At 44.5% G+C, this 19,054-nt stretch overlaps 2 protein-coding genes across 3 annotated transcripts; one reads left to right on the top strand and one right to left on the bottom strand.

Moving 5' to 3' along the window:
- The first annotated feature begins 2,534 nt into the window (after positions 1-2,534).
- Positions 2,535-7,314, top strand: LOC117893507. Of its 2 annotated transcripts, none has more exons than XM_034800145.1 (4): positions 2,535-2,729; positions 6,171-6,277; positions 6,550-6,710; positions 6,772-7,314. In XM_034800145.1, exons 2-4 carry the CDS (start codon positions 6,188-6,190, stop codon positions 7,007-7,009), a joined length of 489 nt encoding a protein of 162 aa, XP_034656036.1. In that variant the 5' UTR covers positions 2,535-2,729; positions 6,171-6,187; the 3' UTR covers positions 7,010-7,314. The 2 variants fall into 2 exon arrangements, with proteins under 2 accessions (XP_034656036.1, XP_034656035.1); XM_034800144.1 differs by lacking the exon at positions 2,535-2,729 and adding an exon at positions 5,932-5,983.
- A 62-nt stretch (positions 7,315-7,376) lies between these two features.
- On the bottom strand, positions 7,377-10,981 carry LOC117893505 (ATP-dependent DNA helicase Q5). The gene is made up of 5 exons (XM_034800143.1): positions 10,794-10,981; positions 9,430-10,728; positions 8,909-9,360; positions 7,749-8,853; positions 7,377-7,678 (listed from the first exon to the last, which is right to left on the bottom strand). The coding sequence occupies exons 1-5, from the start codon at positions 10,894-10,896 to the stop codon at positions 7,575-7,577; spliced, it is 3,063 nt and encodes a 1,020-aa protein (XP_034656034.1). The 5' UTR covers positions 10,897-10,981; the 3' UTR covers positions 7,377-7,574.
- Between the last annotated feature and the right edge of the window lie 8,073 nt (positions 10,982-19,054).

The raw sequence follows: 19,054 nt of genomic DNA, 5'->3' as shown, positions 1-19,054 counted from the left end.
CTGCCAAGAGGAGTCACTCTTTTACCTCATTCGTCGAAGCCCAATTAATGCACCTGTTCATAAAAAAAAGTGGACACATGATTTTTTTTCGACTTTTCACGAGTTTTTGAAGTCAACATTTCGTAAGAATTACATCATCATTTTTGCATTTCAAAGCTTAATATTTTTCAAAGGATAGGCTAAAACCACAAAGTGCTTGGGTGCATTTTATAGATGTTTTCATCAGCTTTATAAAATGGCTAAGTTCATTCCAACCATTTGTAAGATACTTAAGTTATGTGAAAAAAGAAGCTCTTAGAAACCGTTACAAAAAAATACCAGACCTTAAAAATTATTTTAAAAAAAGTTCTGCCATAGAAAAAAAACCATAATTAAAAAAAAATTATTTAAAAAAGTTTTAAGCCCTCAGTCTATCAGAAAAAGTCGGTTTGGTTCGAAGCGGAAAAAAAAGATTGGATTTTGTCGAGTAGTGTTATCGTTTCAAATGTACATATGTATAACGACTTGAGATTACTCAAAAAATAAAGGGACCATTTAATTGTATCCATGTTAAAAACACATAATTAAAACCTCTCTGATGAGGCTGCGTACTAAAAATTTCAATTAAATTGTTTAATTTTAAATTTTATATTTCAAAGTGGCAAGAAGTAATTTTCGTACTAACAGAGCTTACATTTGGGTGGCTAACAGCTCTGTTATATATTTGTAACATCAATGTTATGTAGTTTAAAATTTAACAGAGCTTGTCACTGTTAAGTAACAGCAGAAAGGTGAAAACGCGTAAAAAGTCGGAAAAAGTATTAAGAGTATTTATTTTCGGTATAGAATTTCAAAGTACTTGGCGGGATGGAATGTAATAGGAAGTAAATCTTAAGATCTTCAAGGCAATGTGCTGGGCAGGGAGTTGATAAATCTTTCGAAGTACTTTTGTATTACAGGTTGTTGAACTTGCCACTGTCCACCTGGCCCGGCCATCGACGGGTAGGTAGCGGGTTTGTCACACATGAATTTTTATGGAATTTTTATAAAATCCCTAAATTTACTAAAAAACGTCGACCACAAACTACTTTATTACGACCTACATTTTCTTGTATTAGTAGTACACCAGAATAGTATTCAGTATTCAGTTTTCGAATAGCAACATGGATCTAAGGACACTGCGGACTATCTTCCTTGATCTGGACATTTTCCGAGGACGAGAAAGGGACATCAACCGGACTTGATAGCATGTTAAGCGGGCGTCGCAAAAACAGCAATTAGCGCGAGGCAAAATCAACCGATTTGGGGCCCGGCCTTTGAGGACTACAGGCAGCCCTTTTTCTTGGTCATGGACGAGTACCACTTCTCCTCCACTGGCAGAGAGGATCAGCACAGCAAGTGGAAGGCGTTGGCGATAGCTTTATGCCATATTGATGGCACCCACTACCGTACCGTTCATCTGACTGTGGCATCGCGGAGACTCCAGGAGTTAGGAGGCATGGAGATCCGATCCTCGCCGCCCTGAAGAAGGTGCTAGATATGCTGGAGATCTGTAACGTGGATCCCAACTTGATTGCCGTTGTCGCCGATGGCGGTTTTGCCAACCAATAGTCGCAGCGTCTCCATAAGAGCCCAGCAGTCCGCCAGAATATCTTGAAATTTTGGAAAACGTTCTCATGGGTAAGGTGGCACTTTTATAGACTTGAAAATCTAGGCAGCAAAGTAAGGCGGGAGGAAGTATGTGTGTCCGAAAATTGTTGCCAAAGGCCGCCTACAGTCACGCTTGAGGACGGGCAACACAAGCAACACCAGCAAGGAAGAGACCAACCAACACTCGTCATCTATGCCATCTTCTTTCTCGGCGAACTCCGGTTTCGACTCCTCTGTCTTTTCTAAAATATATGTCAAACTCCCACAGGGATTTGAATATGCGCCAGGATTCATTTAGGCGCAGCAGTGCCCAGGACACTGCGGTCATTGCGGTAAGGCCGGAAGCATCAACGTGAAACACACAAAGGCTTGCGAACTTATTGAAAAGCCATACGTGTGCCTGCAGTGTGGTGTGGCTTTTGCGCAGGTACTTCAAGACAAAGGGCAGGACATAGAAAATGCCCGAAACAATGCATGGAAAACACTCGCCTAGTGCCTCTAGTATTAACAATAAATAAATAAATAATAAATAAATATAAATAAATAATAAATCAAATAAATGAAATTCAATTTTAAAATTATTGTTAAAGGAGTATGCTTTTCCCTCTCAACTCTATTTCTTTAAATCAAGTACGTTTTCTCTTGAAGATCTTAATGTTTCCCGCCAAGTACTTTGAAATTCTATACCGAAAATAAATACTTTTAATACTTTTTCCGACTTTTTACGCGTTTTCAACATGAACTTTCTGTGCTGTTAGGCGCGGCTCAGTTGTGTTCAAGTGGTTCCACAGAATATGAACTAGAATAAGTATCGATAACTTTGGTATAAACTAGTTCCAAAATAAACTCCAAAACTTCCAAAACAAAACAAAATAAAAGCAACGGCAACCCACCAGATACAATCCATCCGTTACTTGACGTTGACGCAGGCGGTCGGTTCGAAAACTATTTCCGACTGAATCAGAAAAAACATTAGGCGCGATTTGAAAATACTGTATTTCATCTGTGTGTTGTGTGTGTCTGTGTAATTAGAGTGAGAAATAACACAAAGCTAACCAGAGTTCTGCACTTCTCGCAACCGCAACGATAGTTTGAAAAATGTAATAACCAAATGTAGTAACGTAACCCACAAAACCACAAAAGAAAACCAGTTTTTCATTTGCCCAGCAATAACTAATATTGGAAGAGCTAAAAAGCATAAAGCAGAAAAAAAGCAGCTATAAACTGAAGTGTTTCTGTGTCAGTCCCTCCAAAGATTTCTGACAATCGCTGCTCTGCTCCGAGTATGTGCTGTATGCTGGATCCCTGGGCCCCAAGCCCCTCCCAGAGCTAATTGTACAGTAAACAACTATGGGTACAGATCAGGAATACGATCTTCTCTGCTGTTATTGTTAGACATGCTAATTCAGCACAATATACATATGTATGTATGTATGTACATACATACATATGTATGTACATATGAACACTTAAAAAAAACATACATACGTATGTACATACATACATATGTATGTACATCAATACTAACACTGGGTAACATTTTCTGTTAATTGTGACTCACAGTTTTCTCAGCCCCTCCCTTTGAATGAGATGTTTATTAGATTTAAGTGTTGACGAATAGTTGTGTCTAGTAAATATACATTTAATTTATATTATGATTAATTGTTGGCCTCTTTGGAATTGTTCAAAAATGTTTGCATTCACATTTATTTGAGCAGTAGAATTTGTGATTTGAAAATATGTGTTCCATTTATTCATGCCTCTTCTCGATATGACTCGATGACTATTTCTTTTTATATTTAAATTGTAACTAAGTCAGTATGTATACATATTTCAAATTCTTTGAGTAAAATAGATGGGTGTCTACACTCACACTCAATTATAACTCCCCATCCCCATCCACCGCTAGGTAGCCTATTCAACCCAAATCCTTTCATGATGTCTCAATAGAGCCATTGGACGCTGACCTTCACGTGCAGACACGTCACAGACACAACCAATATCACCTGGAAGTCCCTACAAACCTTACCCAATAGCTTTGGCATTGAATTCGCCAACAACCACCGTTCGGGCTGCTAGGCAACCCCTAACAGTAACTACCCCAAAGCCAATCCCTCACGTTGCAAAGCTGTAGCTAGAGTTTGAAACAATTCTGTATACTTTGGGTGCGGGTCTGAATGAGGTCAACAAAAAAACAAAAACAAATGCAAAAAATGCAAAGAAAGTCGCAGTTTCCTTCGCTAGGGGGAGTCGAGTCGTGTCGTAGTCTCTTCTGCAGAGCTGGCAAGTACAGTAGGCGCCTACTGCATACAGACATATATACATATGTACATACATACATACATGCATTTTAGGCTGTCTCTCTCTCTGTCCCGTAACCAGTTTGCCAGTTATGCATATCAAAGCTAGTGAGGGGGAGGCCACGCATGAGGAGAAGGCGGCTCTGAAAAACACGTTTCGTTGTGTTGCATTTTCCCATCGCTCAAGTGGGAGATGATAGTGTTCTCTTGGCCAGTCTCTGCTGTGGGCAGGAACTGGAAATGGGTCTTAATCAAAACAAATTCAGTCTAAGTCTGTTAGCATTTATAGCCTCCTCGCTGCATGCATGAGTCCAAAGAATCGACAGAGCCAAAACAAAACGAAGAATGAAGAAGTCATTGACCCAAAGACAGACCAGTTATAGGGCTGCTTCGCTCAGGGCAGAACGAAGAACTTTGAGAAAGTCCCTGTAGAGCCCGAAAGCGAAACGAGGTAAGTTCACACTGCTGGCTGAAAAGTGGTTCTCTCTCAGAAGGCACGCAAACGCAACACAGGTGTGGCTATTTCTCTTCATGACTCTACTGTCTCTTGGCCAAATTCTCTCTTCGCACTTCTCTCCCAACCTCTCTCTCTCGAAACCAGTTTAGCTTGCCCGTTTTGTTTACATTTTTTCCTCCGCTGCTTCGTGGCTTGTTGCGTGTTTTGTTTGGCTTCATCTTTTCGGGCTTTCTTCGTTAGCAACGCGGAGCACGAAAGACCGTTAGCTGCAGGCATTTCACCGCCTGAGAGCCAGTCGCGGACGAAAGTCTCGTTGGGGGCAACAATTCGGGTTGTTGGTTGGTTGGTATAGACTCTATAGAGGTACTCCTGTTATGCACATATTCCCCATCATATCTAAATAAGTGTTTAGCCATACTAAACCCTAGAGCAGAAAAATTCACCTACTTACCAATAATCTTTTGTTGGCTATCCCTGCCGTTAATTGCTGGCTAATTCGACACTCTTTGATTGTGTTATTGCCTATACAAGTCTTCTACATTTCCTTTATCTTTCCCACCTTCTCTATAACACTTTCGTGCTTTTGTTTCTAGAGCTTATACACTAAAATATGTATGTATTATGTATCTCAAAAGCCTCCCTATCCGCAGATATCCCTTTTCAAGATAGAGTTTATGGGGTTAGTTTTAGTTTGAGTTAATTTGTCTGCTCTTGACTTTAATTGTTGTTTATGGGGTTACACAGTGCGGGGTTAACTGGCACAACACATCCCGGCCCCCCCGACAATCCTATTCCCCTGCGTGTACGTGTCTTTAGCTCTTTTTGGACTTTTGAGTTTTGCTCTTTATGTGATGCAATTAGCTTCAATCAATGGGGGTACGTACTGTCGGCTGAACCATGGAGAGAGCCCATAGTTGGCTATGAACATGTTTCGATAAATCCCCCTAGCGGAGTTGTGCATTTGAGTGTGCATACACATATACATGCATACATACATATGTATGTACATATATCAAATCTTTTGAATAGGAAAGGGGCTCAATGGAGGTAACATCGAGTGCATTATTGTGGATCCATTGTTATTCATTAATTAATTAGGTATGTAATGGAATAATAAATTGAGTGTCACAAGAGAACGACATAGTAGTGAGTTATCTTTAATTATTTATGTATAAGCTTTTGACGGAAGCTGAGCACCCCAGAGGCGATCAAAATCAAAATCCACCCAACCAAATCCCACACACACCCAAACAGATGACATCATTGAGGAATGGAATCCGTCAGTATATCTAACTGAATGTCTATATCTGCCCTTAACCAATGTGGGTTCCGATGTGGTTGAGTTTCATGTGGGAGACCTTCGACCATCAATTGACACAAATTCACAATCGACACTAGAATCCGTTTATCGTATTGCACGCTCCACCGACCATCACTCAGAATCCAATAACAAGTAACCCAGACACGGGCCCCAAACATGGCCATAAAAACACGACAACAAAACATTCAAATATTAACGAACTGAAGAAATCGTTTCCACCATAGGTCGCCTACGTTTAAGACGCGGACAGAAAAATGAGTTACTTACGATCGATAGGTATATACAAAAAAACGTATACATATGTATTTACATATGTATGTACATACATTGTATGTATAACCGCCCTTCGAACACTGTCTCCAAATTTTCCTCTGTACTGAGCAAATGTTAAATGTCCAATTCTTTCATATATGAACTTATATAATTGACTTGCTTAATTAATTAATTGATTTATTTTCTGAAGAAATATCACGCGTGGAAATGTCGCCTGCAGATGACAACTCTTTTGCCACCACGAGTGGCAACAAAAAGGCCACATACACTCTTATATGCATCAAAGTTGTAGAGTTGGTAAGTGAAACATACCAAAGTCTATAGTTTGTCACAAATTTGCTATTAATATTACATATATAAGCTAGACAATCTGTATTACAATTAGCATCAATTTTTTGTATGGCAGTCAAGAAATATGTTGGCACAATTTCAATACAGTTCATTCTAGAAGGCAAGATCTCAATAAACTCAAGCATACAGCGTGTGGCTAATTAAATAATTGTTCCCCTTTATAAAAATGATAAATTACTTGTTTCTGAATACTAACTGCGTCCCAAATATTCCCACAGTGCCTGTTAATATGCTGCCTTGGTCTGATCGACGAGCCGGCCACCAACTCCCACTTGCGAGTCTTCATCACACCCCGTGTAATGGCCCTCTGTTATGTGACCTTTGGAGCTCTGACCATCTATACGGCGATCTACCTGATAATGGCTCTGGTCGGTGATCTGTGAGTGTATAAGGAGGATTTGCGTCAAGCTCACAAGTACTAAAAGTATCTCCATTCCTAGGACACCCTGGCGCACTGCAACGTTATGGTCCCTGGTGGCATTCTGTCTGTTTGTGGCCGTTACGGCTCTACTCTTCCGGGACTGGTCGACCACCAAGGATCGCAACTATTGGCACCCGAACATGCACCGTCTGGACCTGGTTATGGCATCAGCCTCTATTGCTCTGGTCACTTCCCTGGTGTATCTACTGGACATACTGCTGACCATTCGCTTCGGTGTCCATGGCGATTTGGAATGACAGGGCGCCTTGTGTCGCCTGCTATATTTATAGCTCCATCTTAGTCGTAAGCCCCATCACTTGACCTGCACCCCAGCAAATTGTAGGCCCACGAAATCTGTAAAAAGAAAAGAAACATCAGAATTGCCATTATCGAAAGAAAAATGTACAAAAAAAAGTCCAAGGAAGTTGAAAGATTGTTTAAGCATCGCCTGCAGCCCGTTTTGTTTTGTTTTTTTTTTTTATCCTTCGCGAATGCGAACGCGAAATCATTTCTCTAATCCAGTTAGCATTTAAGAAACAACACAAATACATTTTTTATGAGAGATTATTTGTTGCAAGAAACTGTAGTTAAATTTTCTGCAATTATGTATATACAGATATTGCAGGCAGGATAATACAGATCTGCGCATGGCTTTCTTAAATCGGAAATTACAAAAAAAATCATCCAAGCTTATATACAAATTTTTAAATTATCAAACAAATTAACGACAAAAACACGGGTTTTGAACTATGATTCTTAACAAGATTGAATCGCGGCAATGTTTCCGATGCGAACCATTAATTTGGTTCCCAAAATAGGAAATTATTTGTACTGGTTGAAAAATTGCTCAATGTCCTGATCGTTGTTAATCATCTGCAGGCCATGAAAGGTCTCCTTGATGTAGCATTTGCAAGCATCTCCATCGCCTGGGGAAGCACAAGTAAATGCCAAACTTGAGTGTACTTGAATAAATGTGAATAAAGAGTAAGGTCTCACCTAGACTACCGTCGCAGATGCGGCTAGTGATCAGTTTGGCCAGGGCCTTGAAGAGCTCCTTGTTGGCTATTTTTCGCTTATAGTAGGGATTTAGCCAGTGTACCACATTCTTGCTTACATCGTTCTTTTGCTGCATAACTGGCGTTTTCTGGTCTTTTCTATTTGGGTGTCTCGACTCCTCTTGGTCTCTTTTCTCGGAGATTATCTCTTTTCGCCCTCCTAGTTGGGATGTAGCTTCTTTTGACTCTTTTCCCACAACCGTTGGCTCTTTATTAATTGCTCTGCTTTCTCTTGTGCAATTATGTCCCAATTTTATTTCTGTTTGAGATGCAACCTTGTCTTTTCGCCTTTGTTTCTCCATCCATTCTCTCCGTAGCTCAGAAGTGACTTCTTTTATATGGGCGTTGTCCACCGTTTTTTTGGCTTCAATAAAGCCAAGGATATCTGTTTTGCTTTCCAATTTTTCCAGCTTGTCTTCGAGAACTTGGCGAGCCGTCTTGAAGGCGGTCAGAGCTTGTTCCCTTTCCTCCTTTGAAGCAAACAGTGGCAGAGAGGGGGGAGCGGGTTTGGGAGGCTTTTTCTCTTTGGTCAGCTCATGGGAGACGCGTTTTCTGCGATGGGTGGCGAAGGTGCCATCGGCATTGGCAGTCAGTTTAAACTCTCTATCGCCAACGATGCCTTTTAGTTCGGCCCTATACTTGGGGCTCTCTTCAGCCATTGTTTCTTCTGAACTGTTGTCACAACTCTTTTCCGTTTCTTCCTCCGTTCCTGGCTCTTGTTTTACAGCCAAAGGCTCCTGCGGTGTATCCTCTGCACCTTCCATGAGTGTTTCTTCTTTTACCTCTTCCTTTACCTTCTTGAAGTAGCTGGCAATGGAGGTCTGCGTACTGTTCTCCTGTTTGAAGCCTTTCCTCTCCTTCAGAGCTTTGGGTGTTTCCTGGAGGCTCAGCGGCTTTTGCTCCTCCAATTCTTTCAGTTTTCGTTCAAAGTAGGCCACACTGCCGCCCGTCCAGGCTCCTTTCGCGGTAGTCTGAGGCTTGGGCACGTAGTCAGCTAGCAGGGGCATCAGTTTGGTCTTCCCAGTCAGCTGCTTAATGACGGAAATCTATGGGTTATAACATTAGGTTTTAAGGATTTCGAGGGACATTTAATGTTAGGACCTGCTTGACCAAGGCATGACGATACATGTTCGCCACCTTTTGCTGCCGGAACACCTCATACTCCATCTCGACAGCTAAGGCCTCATAGTCGTTGTACCGGAGGGCGCTCCGGGGCTGCTGTTCCTCGTCCTCCTGGCACTTCTCCACATTCGCCTTGAGGGCGTCAATGATGGCCGTGAGATACTTTTCTCTTTGGGTGTGCTGGAGGCCAGAGATCTTCTTCTCCGTGGCCTCGGCGTGATGCACGCGGGCAATTTGTGCACACTTTTCCTGTTCCAGCTGGCGGGCAGCGCTGATTTGTTTTCGCAGCTTGAACTGCTGCTGTATGAAGTCCGCTGCTTCCTTCTTGGCCCGCTTGGCCATCGACGAGTGGCTCTGGCCGGAATCGTCATCGGAGCCAGACTCTCCGGCGGCATAGTCCTTGGCTGCACGCTTAACACCCGCTCGACCACCTGAACAATCAAGGAAGAGGGAGAGAGATTCGAATAAATAGTGCTAAGGCTATTGAATGGCTGGCTCACCTTCATATAGATCAGCGCAGTCCTGCAGGGAAATGTGTGACTTGAAGGCGTCATCCATGCACAGGCGGTGGAACATCTCCAGGGCCTTTTCCGCGTTCTTGGGCCGCTTGCAGACATCGCACTGTCCGTTGCATTGCGGCGCAGGATCCCCAAAGAAATCCGCAAACAGTTTGTGCCTGCAGCCAGTACTCTCGCAGAAATCCGAGATCTTCTCGAACTGTTTCAGCGCCCTTTCCGTGAGCAGTTCCTTGTCGCCTCGACCACGCGCTCGATGCACGTCGTTCTGGAGAAGAAATCGAATGCTGCGCACATCCTCCCGGCCGTAGTAGAGCCGGCAGTAGGACTGCATGCCATCGCGTCCAGCTCGGCCCGACTCCTGGTAGTAGGCGGCCACATTCTGCGGTACATCCCAGTGGATCACGAAACGAACACTGGCCTTGTCCACGCCCATGCCAAAACTGTTGGTGGCGCAGATGATGGGCTGGTCGCCCCGCATCCAAGCCTCCTGCACGGACGTACGCTCAGCGGTCTTTAGGCCTGCGTGATAAGCCACGGCGCCGATGCCTTGCTTGGATACACCTACAGCCACACGCTCTACCTGATCTCGGGTGCGACAGTAGATGATGCCGCACCCACGCTGTGGCTTGGCCATGGCTTTAAACTCCTTGACGTCGCCCAGACAGTGCTGGGCAAAGTCGGCCAGGTGCTGGAAGTCGTCCTCGATGGAGTTTTTATAGACAATGTCATAGAAGAGATTCTTCCGGAAGCTGGGCGTGCTGAATTGGGCCACGGGCTGGTGAAGTCGCAGCTGCTTATAGATGTCGTCGCGTACCTCCCTGGAGGCGGTGGCCGTGAGGGCCAGCCAGACGATGTCCGGGTACTTGGACCGCAGCTCCCCCAGCTTGAGGTAGTCGGGTCGGAAGTCGTGGCCCCACTGGCTAACACAGTGCGCCTCGTCCACGGCAAAGTAGCCCAGCTTATTGTGCTTGTGGAGGGTTTGCAGCAGCTCCTGAAAGAACTTTGTAGCCGCCTGTTCGGGTGTGATATAGAGGAACTTGAGGTTGGTCTTGACTGCACGAAGATCCATGATAACTCTGTCCCTCTCCTTGAGTGTCATCTTGGAGTTGAGCGAATCGGCGGGCACTCTCAGCTTTGTCAGGTGATCGATCTGATCCTTAATTAGGGCCAATAAGGGCGAAAAAACAATCGTTAGCTGGCTCTCGCACATGAGTCCGGGCAGCTGGAAACACAGTGACTTGCCCGAACCCGTGGGCATCGATACATACACATCCTGCTTCTCTATTCAGAAAATTTGGGCGGATTAATGATGCAGTCCTTGTACATATGAATTCTCTGCTACTCACTTTTCACGGCACATCTTATGGCTTTCTCCTGCAGCTCCGACTTGAACTTGGTGTGCCCAAAGTGCTTCTTAAGCTCCTCGAGCACGGTGCTCTCTTGTGTCATTGCAAATTTGGGTATTTCCAGCGCTTTTATTTAAACATGCTGTTTTTGCACAAAACAAAGTCGTCGCCAGCGTGACCGCGAAATTATCGATAAGTTATACCGTCAGGGGCTCGAGAATATACCGAAATATACCCTTGCATTTTCAAAATATACTGTAAATATACCGTGAATCTTAAATTATTTTCCTGGATTTTTATGTTCTATTTGATATTACTAGCTAGTTAGGAGTCCGCATTTAAAATGTAATTTTACTCTAATTATCATTCAATTCCCCGCAGGATTGGGTGATTTTATGATTTATCTTTCCTGGATAGATTGCATAATAAGGTCAATATTATAAATCCATTTTATCAGCTGCTGTTAATAATTAACGGTGACTTTGTCTTAGACTATAATCTGCAAATTTTTAAATTAATTCATTGAGAGACTGTTTCGAAGGAACCACTCCTCCATCATCAGCTATCTTTTCTTTTTTAACGTAGAAAAATTCGGACAGTCTACATTTAATTTTAATAAGAGATGATATGTTAGCATTTTGTGAATATTATCTAATCACAAAAGCCATCCTTTATTATGCGTTTTATTTTCTGGGCATATTTGCAATTCCACTGGGAATTTAATTCTCCTTCCTTTATTCATTGAATTTTATATATTTTTTTTAATTCTGGCCGCTTAATGCCTAATTTTAATGATTTTATGGCATCCAATTTGTCAGTGACCCATTTAAAGTTTTTTGTCACAAACACTTTTACCAAATGTTCTAGGATTTCATGCCTATTAGAAGCGCATGGATTTGCAGCGTTGAACTAATTTGCATTTTTTTATACCCGGTACTCGAAGAGTAAATAGGGTATATTGTATTTGTGCACATAACGGTTGTATGTAACGCACAGAAGGAAACGTTTCCGACCCCATAAAGTATATATATTCTTGATCAGCATCAATAGCCGAGTCTCTGTCTGTCTGTCTGTCTGTCCGTCTGTCCGTCTGTCCGTCCTGATGAGCGCCTAGTACTCAGAGACTATAAGAGCTAGAGCCACAAAATTTTGCATCCAGACTTCTGTATGCTCACACTGTTACAAGTGTATTTCAAAAATGAGCCACGCCCCCTTCCGCCTCCGCAAAAGGGCGAAAACCTCCCAAATCTACAATTTTGAAGATAGCAGAAAACTAAAAACGCCATTCCGTAGGGAATGGCCATATCTATCAGATCACCAAATTGGGATACGATTGGATCATTATTATAGCCACAATGAAGAAATTAATTTGCAGTAGCCAAACCCACCCCGTCCCGCAGCATTCGCACTCTGCTTCGCGCTGTTTATGGCCTGGCCCCTGACACGTCACTGCCTCTGCCGCTGCCTCTGCCGCTTCCTCTGCCGCTGACTCCGGCGCGACTCTGCAGTGTGTGTCTATAGGGGAGGGTGGCGAGCTAAAGGAGCGTGTTGGCGTGAGTAGTGTTGTTGATGTAGATGACAGATGAAGAAAAAATGACAAATAACCGCTAAGTTGCAGATGTAGTACTGAGTGCCGGGTATAAAAGTTGTGACGCGTAAGAAGCGTCTCACACGTCCCTTCTCGTTTTTAATGCATTTCTCAACAATATTTTAAATTCTACGCGCATGGAGTTTGCTTAAAGAAATCGGAAAAAAATATGTACATACCGTCTGATCACTTGGAGGTTATGCATTCAATACAGCGTTTGGACACTAACCAAATAGTATAATAGATATCCAGCTTTGAAGAAGCAAAACGTCACCGCTAAATGTGCGCCTTGGAGTCCCAGGCCTCTGCCTGGAGTCCCGGCTACAAGTATTAGTGCGTGTAGAACACGCAGCAGAAGCCCAAGCTACATGGGTATTAGTGCTTGTAGAGCGCGCAGCTAGAAGCTACATTTGTATAAGTTCGTGTAGCCAATGATTTTGTAGCGCTCCAAACCGGTTTTGTCTTCATTCACACGGACACTGCAAGCAATGTATGTGTTGGTGCGTTGACTTCCTAAACTGTGATGGAAATAAAATTCGTTTTGATGATTTGATTTTGTTTTCGGGGCTTGGCGTATAAACCTGACCTGCCGCAACATGTGCAGAATGAGGGGTGGGGGTTGGTGGCCAGACCCTTGGGGGTTGGAAAAATAAATACACCAATAAAAGTTGTTATTGTATTTGAATGCTGTAATTGTTTTAAATGCAGATTTTATACTGCTTTATTCAAAATTGTATGCATATTATGGAAACGCCGTCGCTTCTCGACTTCGTTGCTGCCGTATTATCAACATTGTTACCAAATCCATCTTTTACAGACAAATCATTTTATTTCATTTCATACAACTTTTCAACTGCTGTTTTCGTCGTCGTTTCTGTTCTCGACTTCATGTGCGCTTTAATTGTTAGCGCTTGAAACCTTTTCATTTTTTTTTTTTTTTTTTTGCTTGTGAGCTAAAAATGAAAACCCTCAAGACTTTATGAAGTACATAGCTTGCCCCTCAATATCAAAATAAATTTGTTTTGTGTGACCTTTATATGCTTTATATAATTTAGGGTGAAAGGGGTAACGGATATTAACATCTGAATATGTATACAAATAATGAATTGCGGCAATCGACTTTGCGATACAAATATTTCCCATTAGAGTATTCAGAGTCACGGTGTGAACAAGCAAGAAGTTTTGACGGAACGGGACATGGAGACATGTTTGATGGCAAGGCGGCTGCCTTGCACATGTACACACACATTAACACTTGCACATTTTCCTCCGTCTCCCATCGGCAAATCGAGATTTGGACAACTGACCTCAAATTTGATGCCCAAGCAAGGCACTAAAATCTGCATAGACCCACCGCGTACTTATTATTTTTTTGTTTTATTTGTGTACATAATTTACATATGTATGTATGTGCGAAGGGGCAAGGCGATCAACGGTGCCGGTGAGAGAGAGAGGGGAGAATTTTAAGAGAGGCTCGAATATATTGCGGGATCCACAAGCCAGCTCACCCACACCCTCAAAATGCCATGCCATGCCCTTGAACTTGGTTCAAGGGCAATAGAAGAGAACAGATGCATTATGAGGGACTGCATAGACAAGAATAAATATCGGCAGCGGTAGATCGTTTGTGTGTGTGACCGTGGAGAAGAAAATCGGGACCAAATCGGGGAAAAGAAAATAAACTGCCCGGCTGGATAATCGAGAGGACTTTTTTGTTATCCCCATCTGAATAAAGGAAAATATAAAATAGGCTGGCCTCCTGGATTTGGCCAAATTTCCATCCTCCTGCCTGCGGTATTGGTCACACCCCTGCACGGGCGCGAGCCCGACTCAACAGCGCCGCCAACAAGAATAAATTAATTAAAAATAATACGCCCACAACAGCAGCAGCACATAACAACAGATAATTAAATTAAATTAAACACGCCTACCATACATGCCCACATAAAAATATTATTATATTAAATATAATATTTAATTTAATTAACCCAAGCCCCACATATATTTATTCCCCATATTTATAACTATTTATATGTAGTATTTATATTTATTTATTTATTTATATTTATTTACACCCACTTATCCGATGATCCTATTGGGCTTTGAGGTGGCTCAGAGGGGCCTAGCTGAGGCCACCGGACGGGTCGCAGGTTGCGGATAGCGAACGGCCTACCCTAGTGGGTAGATCAGCTGCGAATAAGCGGGCATCTTAAAGAGCATCAACTAAGTTGGCTCTGAGGGAGAGTACCGAAATAAGCAGTCCCGGACAGCCAGCGGGTGTTCGCGACGCAGCAACACAGACGATGCGCTTGTGCAGCCGCCTCTCATTAAGTAGCTCACACAATCCCATCCCTACAACACCTACCCACATCCCAGCCCCAACACTCACCTCACACCGGGCCGGACTAAGGTGTCACTCGACCCGTGTCAAGAGTCAGCCTGGCTGGGGGCCCGGTATAAAAACTAGCCCAATCGTGAACGGAGAGCTCAGGGACTTGGCAGCCCCCTGTTCTAATTATGCCTTACCCGGGTAACGCAGAGCTCTGCCGGGGTGGACCGTTCCCCTTCTCTGCAGCTCGTGGGAACTTTATGGACAAATACGAAAATATTAACAACAACAAAAACAAAAACGAGAGAGGCACTCCCCAAATGCCTGCAGGGAGAAATCCCAAGCGGGAGAAGGCAACGGCCCAAGGGTCTGGCCCGATCCGCTCAGACGCAGGAAAGACCTGCACGGTGAAGGACGCGGGTATGAATCCGGGTGGGTCCCATCGCAAACCTGGGATGGGTGGAAAGCCAACACCCAAAACTGATACCATGGTAGGGCAGCTAAGCAATATTGCGGCTGCTCAACCTTCCGGTGAAGCGGCGGGTGATGGCTTACCATCAACCAGCGTCCAAACCAAAAAATATAGCTATGCCGAAAAGAGGAGTGCTGGGCACATACTCCGTCGACAGAACGCCAGCCAGGAAGTCAGTCCAACAGCAGACTGGCTGAAGAAAGTGGAATGGGCCTCGGTGGTGTTGCCCATCTTCAGTGTGGAGCCACAGAAGGTGGCCGCACAACCGAAGAGGCAGCGCTCTCAAGAGACGCACGGACCTGCCGCGAAGCGATCCAGGGTTAAACCAAATGTATCCTTCGCGCAGATTGCCAAGGAGAGGACGCTGATAGGCGTTCTCGACAAAGGCAGCGCGGAGGGGAAAATACCCAGAAGCCAATGGAAGTGGGTGGAAGCGGCACTGGCCGACCGCTGCTTCGAGCTTCTCGAGAAGGATCCAGGGCCACCCCCAGTCTGCAAAGACATGGGATGCTTCCAGGGAAGCATCAAAGTGGTAGCCTGCGAGGATGAGCGCTCCGTAAAGCTATACAAAGCTGCGGTGGCGCAAATCGGTGAGGTCTACGCCGGGGCGAAGCTCGTCGCTGTGGACTGGAGCGAGGTGCCCAGTAGACCAAGGGCCCGTATATGGGTACCGGCCACTTTCAAGGAGCCCGAGCGGATCCTCACGATGTTTCAGAGATGCAACCCCACACTGCCAACCTCAGATTGGAAGGTGGTTAAAGTGGAGGCATCAAAGGGCCCCACAAATCAGGCGGTGGTTATCCTGAACAAGGAATCGCTAGCCCCGATCGAGGCAGCCAGGGGAGACCTTAACTTCGGGTTCAGCTCGGTGACCATGAAGGTCTATTAGTCGGATGCAGCGGCCGAGGCGCGTTCTGTCAACAACCCAGTTGAGCAGAACGTTGCCTCGGAGATCGAAACACCCGAAGTAGCCCTGGAGAGCTACTCCTCGGTGACGGAGCTGATGCTCGATTTTGAGGCGCTGTGTCGGGACGAGATCCTCGAGGACTCGAGAAAAGCCAACTGGGATACGTTTAGTGCAAAAATGGAGGAATTACTCCCCCTCCCCTAGCCACAAAATGCCCGGACACACAAGACGATCTTAATCGTCTTGTGGACAATTTCACGGAAGCTTGCAACAAGGCCTTCATGGCAGCTTGCCCTTCAACCAAACCAAGAGGGAAAAAGAAACCCCCCTGGTGGTCTAAACATATAGATACCCTCCGGAAAGACTGCAGGACTCTCTTTAACAGAGCCAAAAGCAGCAGCGAGGTAGCGCACTGGGAAAATTACAAAAGTAAGCTAACCCTACACAAAAAAGAAACAAGGAGAGCAAAAAGGGCCTCTTGGCAAAAATTTTGCTCCGAAATTGAGGACACGTAAGAAGCCGCAAGGCTACGCAAGATCCTGTCAAAAACATCCCCCTCGGTGGGATATCTCAAGAGAACGGATGGTACGTGGACAAACTCTAGTGAGGACTCCCTACACATTCTACTCGACACTCATTTTCCTGGGTGTACGACCATCGATCCGGCAGACACCCCAAGTGAAGGCCCGGAAACCTCGATGGGGCACATCCTCACAAAACGGAATATCAGCTGGGCAGTAAACAGCTTTAAATCCTACAAATCGCCTGGCCCGGACCAAGTCATTCCGGCTCAGCTACAAAAAGCCGGGGAGATGGCCATCAACTGGCTGCAAAGTATCTTCAGGAAGATACTGACAGTGGGAAAAATCCCCCGCGCTTGGCTAACGGTTAAAATAGTCTTTATCCCCAAAACAGGGAAACCCTCACACACAACCCCAAAAGACTTCAGACCAATAAGTCTATCGTCCTTCCTTCTCAAAACCTTTGAAAGACTAGTCGGGCTGCAGCTGAGGACAACCATAATCCTCAGTGGCTGTCAGGCGCTCAGCATGCCTACCTAAAAGGGAAATCCACGGAAACGGCACTCCATGAAGTAATCTCGGCGGTAGAGAAATCTCTACACGTCAAAGAATACTCCTTAATCGCTTTCCTAGACATTGAGGGAGCTTTTAACAACGTCGTACCGGGAGCCATCACAGAGGCCCTGACTGACCTGAGAGTGGATCGTCACTTGGTGATGCTCATAGATCAATTGCTCACATGCAGGACAGTGACATCATCAATGGGATCGTCCACTCAGTCAAGGTATGTCAACAGAGGCACCCCGCAAGGTGGTGTCCTGTCTCCCCTTCTATGGAACATAGCAGTCAATAAGATTCTGTGTGACCTGGAAGGGGAGGGCTGCAAGGTGGTAGCATACGCGGACGACGTTGCCATTATCTTCTCGGGAAAATTCCCTCAAACACTCTGCGATCTAATGACCGCGAAGCTCGCGCGACTGTCAGAATGGACAAAGTCGCGTGGACTGGGAGTTAATCCCTCTAAAACGGAACTTGTGTTGTTTACAACCAAATACAAAATCCCGTCCCTCAACCCCCCAATACTAAACGGATGCAGGCTCTCCTTCAGCGACAGTGCCAGTTACTTAGGGTTGGTAATTGATAAAAAGCTCAGCTGGAACCTGAGCATCAAAGACAGAGTGAAGAAGGCTACGATAGCCCTCTACACTTGCAAGAAGGCCATTGGGCTAAAATGGGGCATGAACCCAAGAATAGTCCAATGGATCTACCTAGCAATAGTAAGACCAATACTGCTCTACGGAGTCGCAGCGTGGTGGACTGCCCTATCGAAGGGGACCATCACTAAACAATTAGGCAAGGTGCAGCGTACTGCAGCCCTAAGCATCAGCGGAGCTCTGAGCACAACACCAACGGATGCGCTAAATGCTATACTATGCCTACAGAGCCTTGACCTTGCAGGTAAGGAGCAGGCAGAAATGGCAGCAATCCGTCTTAGAGACTCTGACCAATGGGTGTCACATCACACCGGTCATGCGTCCATCCTAAATGGAAACTAAATCGTCCCCACAAAAACGGACTACTGCGTTCCGAGGGAGTATACAGATACCCCCTTTGAAACAATCATCCCTCACAGAAACAACTGGCTTGAGGGACTACATCAGTACTACATCTGTACCTTAGCGGTTTTTTGTAATATTTTACATTTTTTCTTCATCTGTCATCTACATCTACAACACTTCTCACACCAACACGCTCCTTTAGCTCGCTCCCCTTCCCTAGACCAACACACTGCAGACTCGCGGCAGAGGCAGTGGCCGCACGCTGCAGAAGCTGAATGTGAATGAGAGAATGTGAAAAAAACAACAAAAGCTGCTGGAGGTGGGTTTGGCCCCTGCAAATTTATTTCTTCATTCTGGCTATAATAATGATCCTATCTGATCCCAATTCGGTGATCTGATAGATATGGTCATTCCCGGTCACTGTAGCTTTAGGAGGTTTTCGCCCTTTTGCGGATATTGATGCTGATCAAGAATATATATACTTTATGGGGTCGGAAACGTTTCCTTCTGTGCGTTACATACAACCGTTATTCGCACAAATACAATATACCCCATTTACTCTCCGAGTACCGGGTATAACAATTTTCGAATCTGTAAAGTAACCAACCTTAGAAAGCAATTCGGGCGCACACATTTTGATTTTTGACATATTTGTTGGGTTAATTTATTTCTGGTGTGGGGGAAATTATCTTGGGTGTGGATTGGAAAAAGTACGCCTGGAATGCGTACAAGTTTGGCAATCCCGAAATTTTAATATGCGAGCGGAATGTTGGTGTGGTATGTAGATATGTCGGTATTTTATTATGGGATTATTCTTTATTGTTTATGATAAATGTGCAATGTAAATATAAGAAGTGTGTAAGGACAAACAATTCTACAAAACTT

This window comes from Drosophila subobscura, chromosome J (genome assembly GCF_008121235.1).
Source record: "Drosophila subobscura isolate 14011-0131.10 chromosome J, UCBerk_Dsub_1.0, whole genome shotgun sequence".
In the NCBI taxonomy this organism is placed as follows: Eukaryota; Metazoa; Arthropoda; class Insecta; order Diptera; family Drosophilidae; genus Drosophila; species Drosophila subobscura.
The sequence above is the reverse complement of the archived record's forward strand: the minus strand, read 5'-3'. Positions and strand labels throughout refer to the sequence as shown.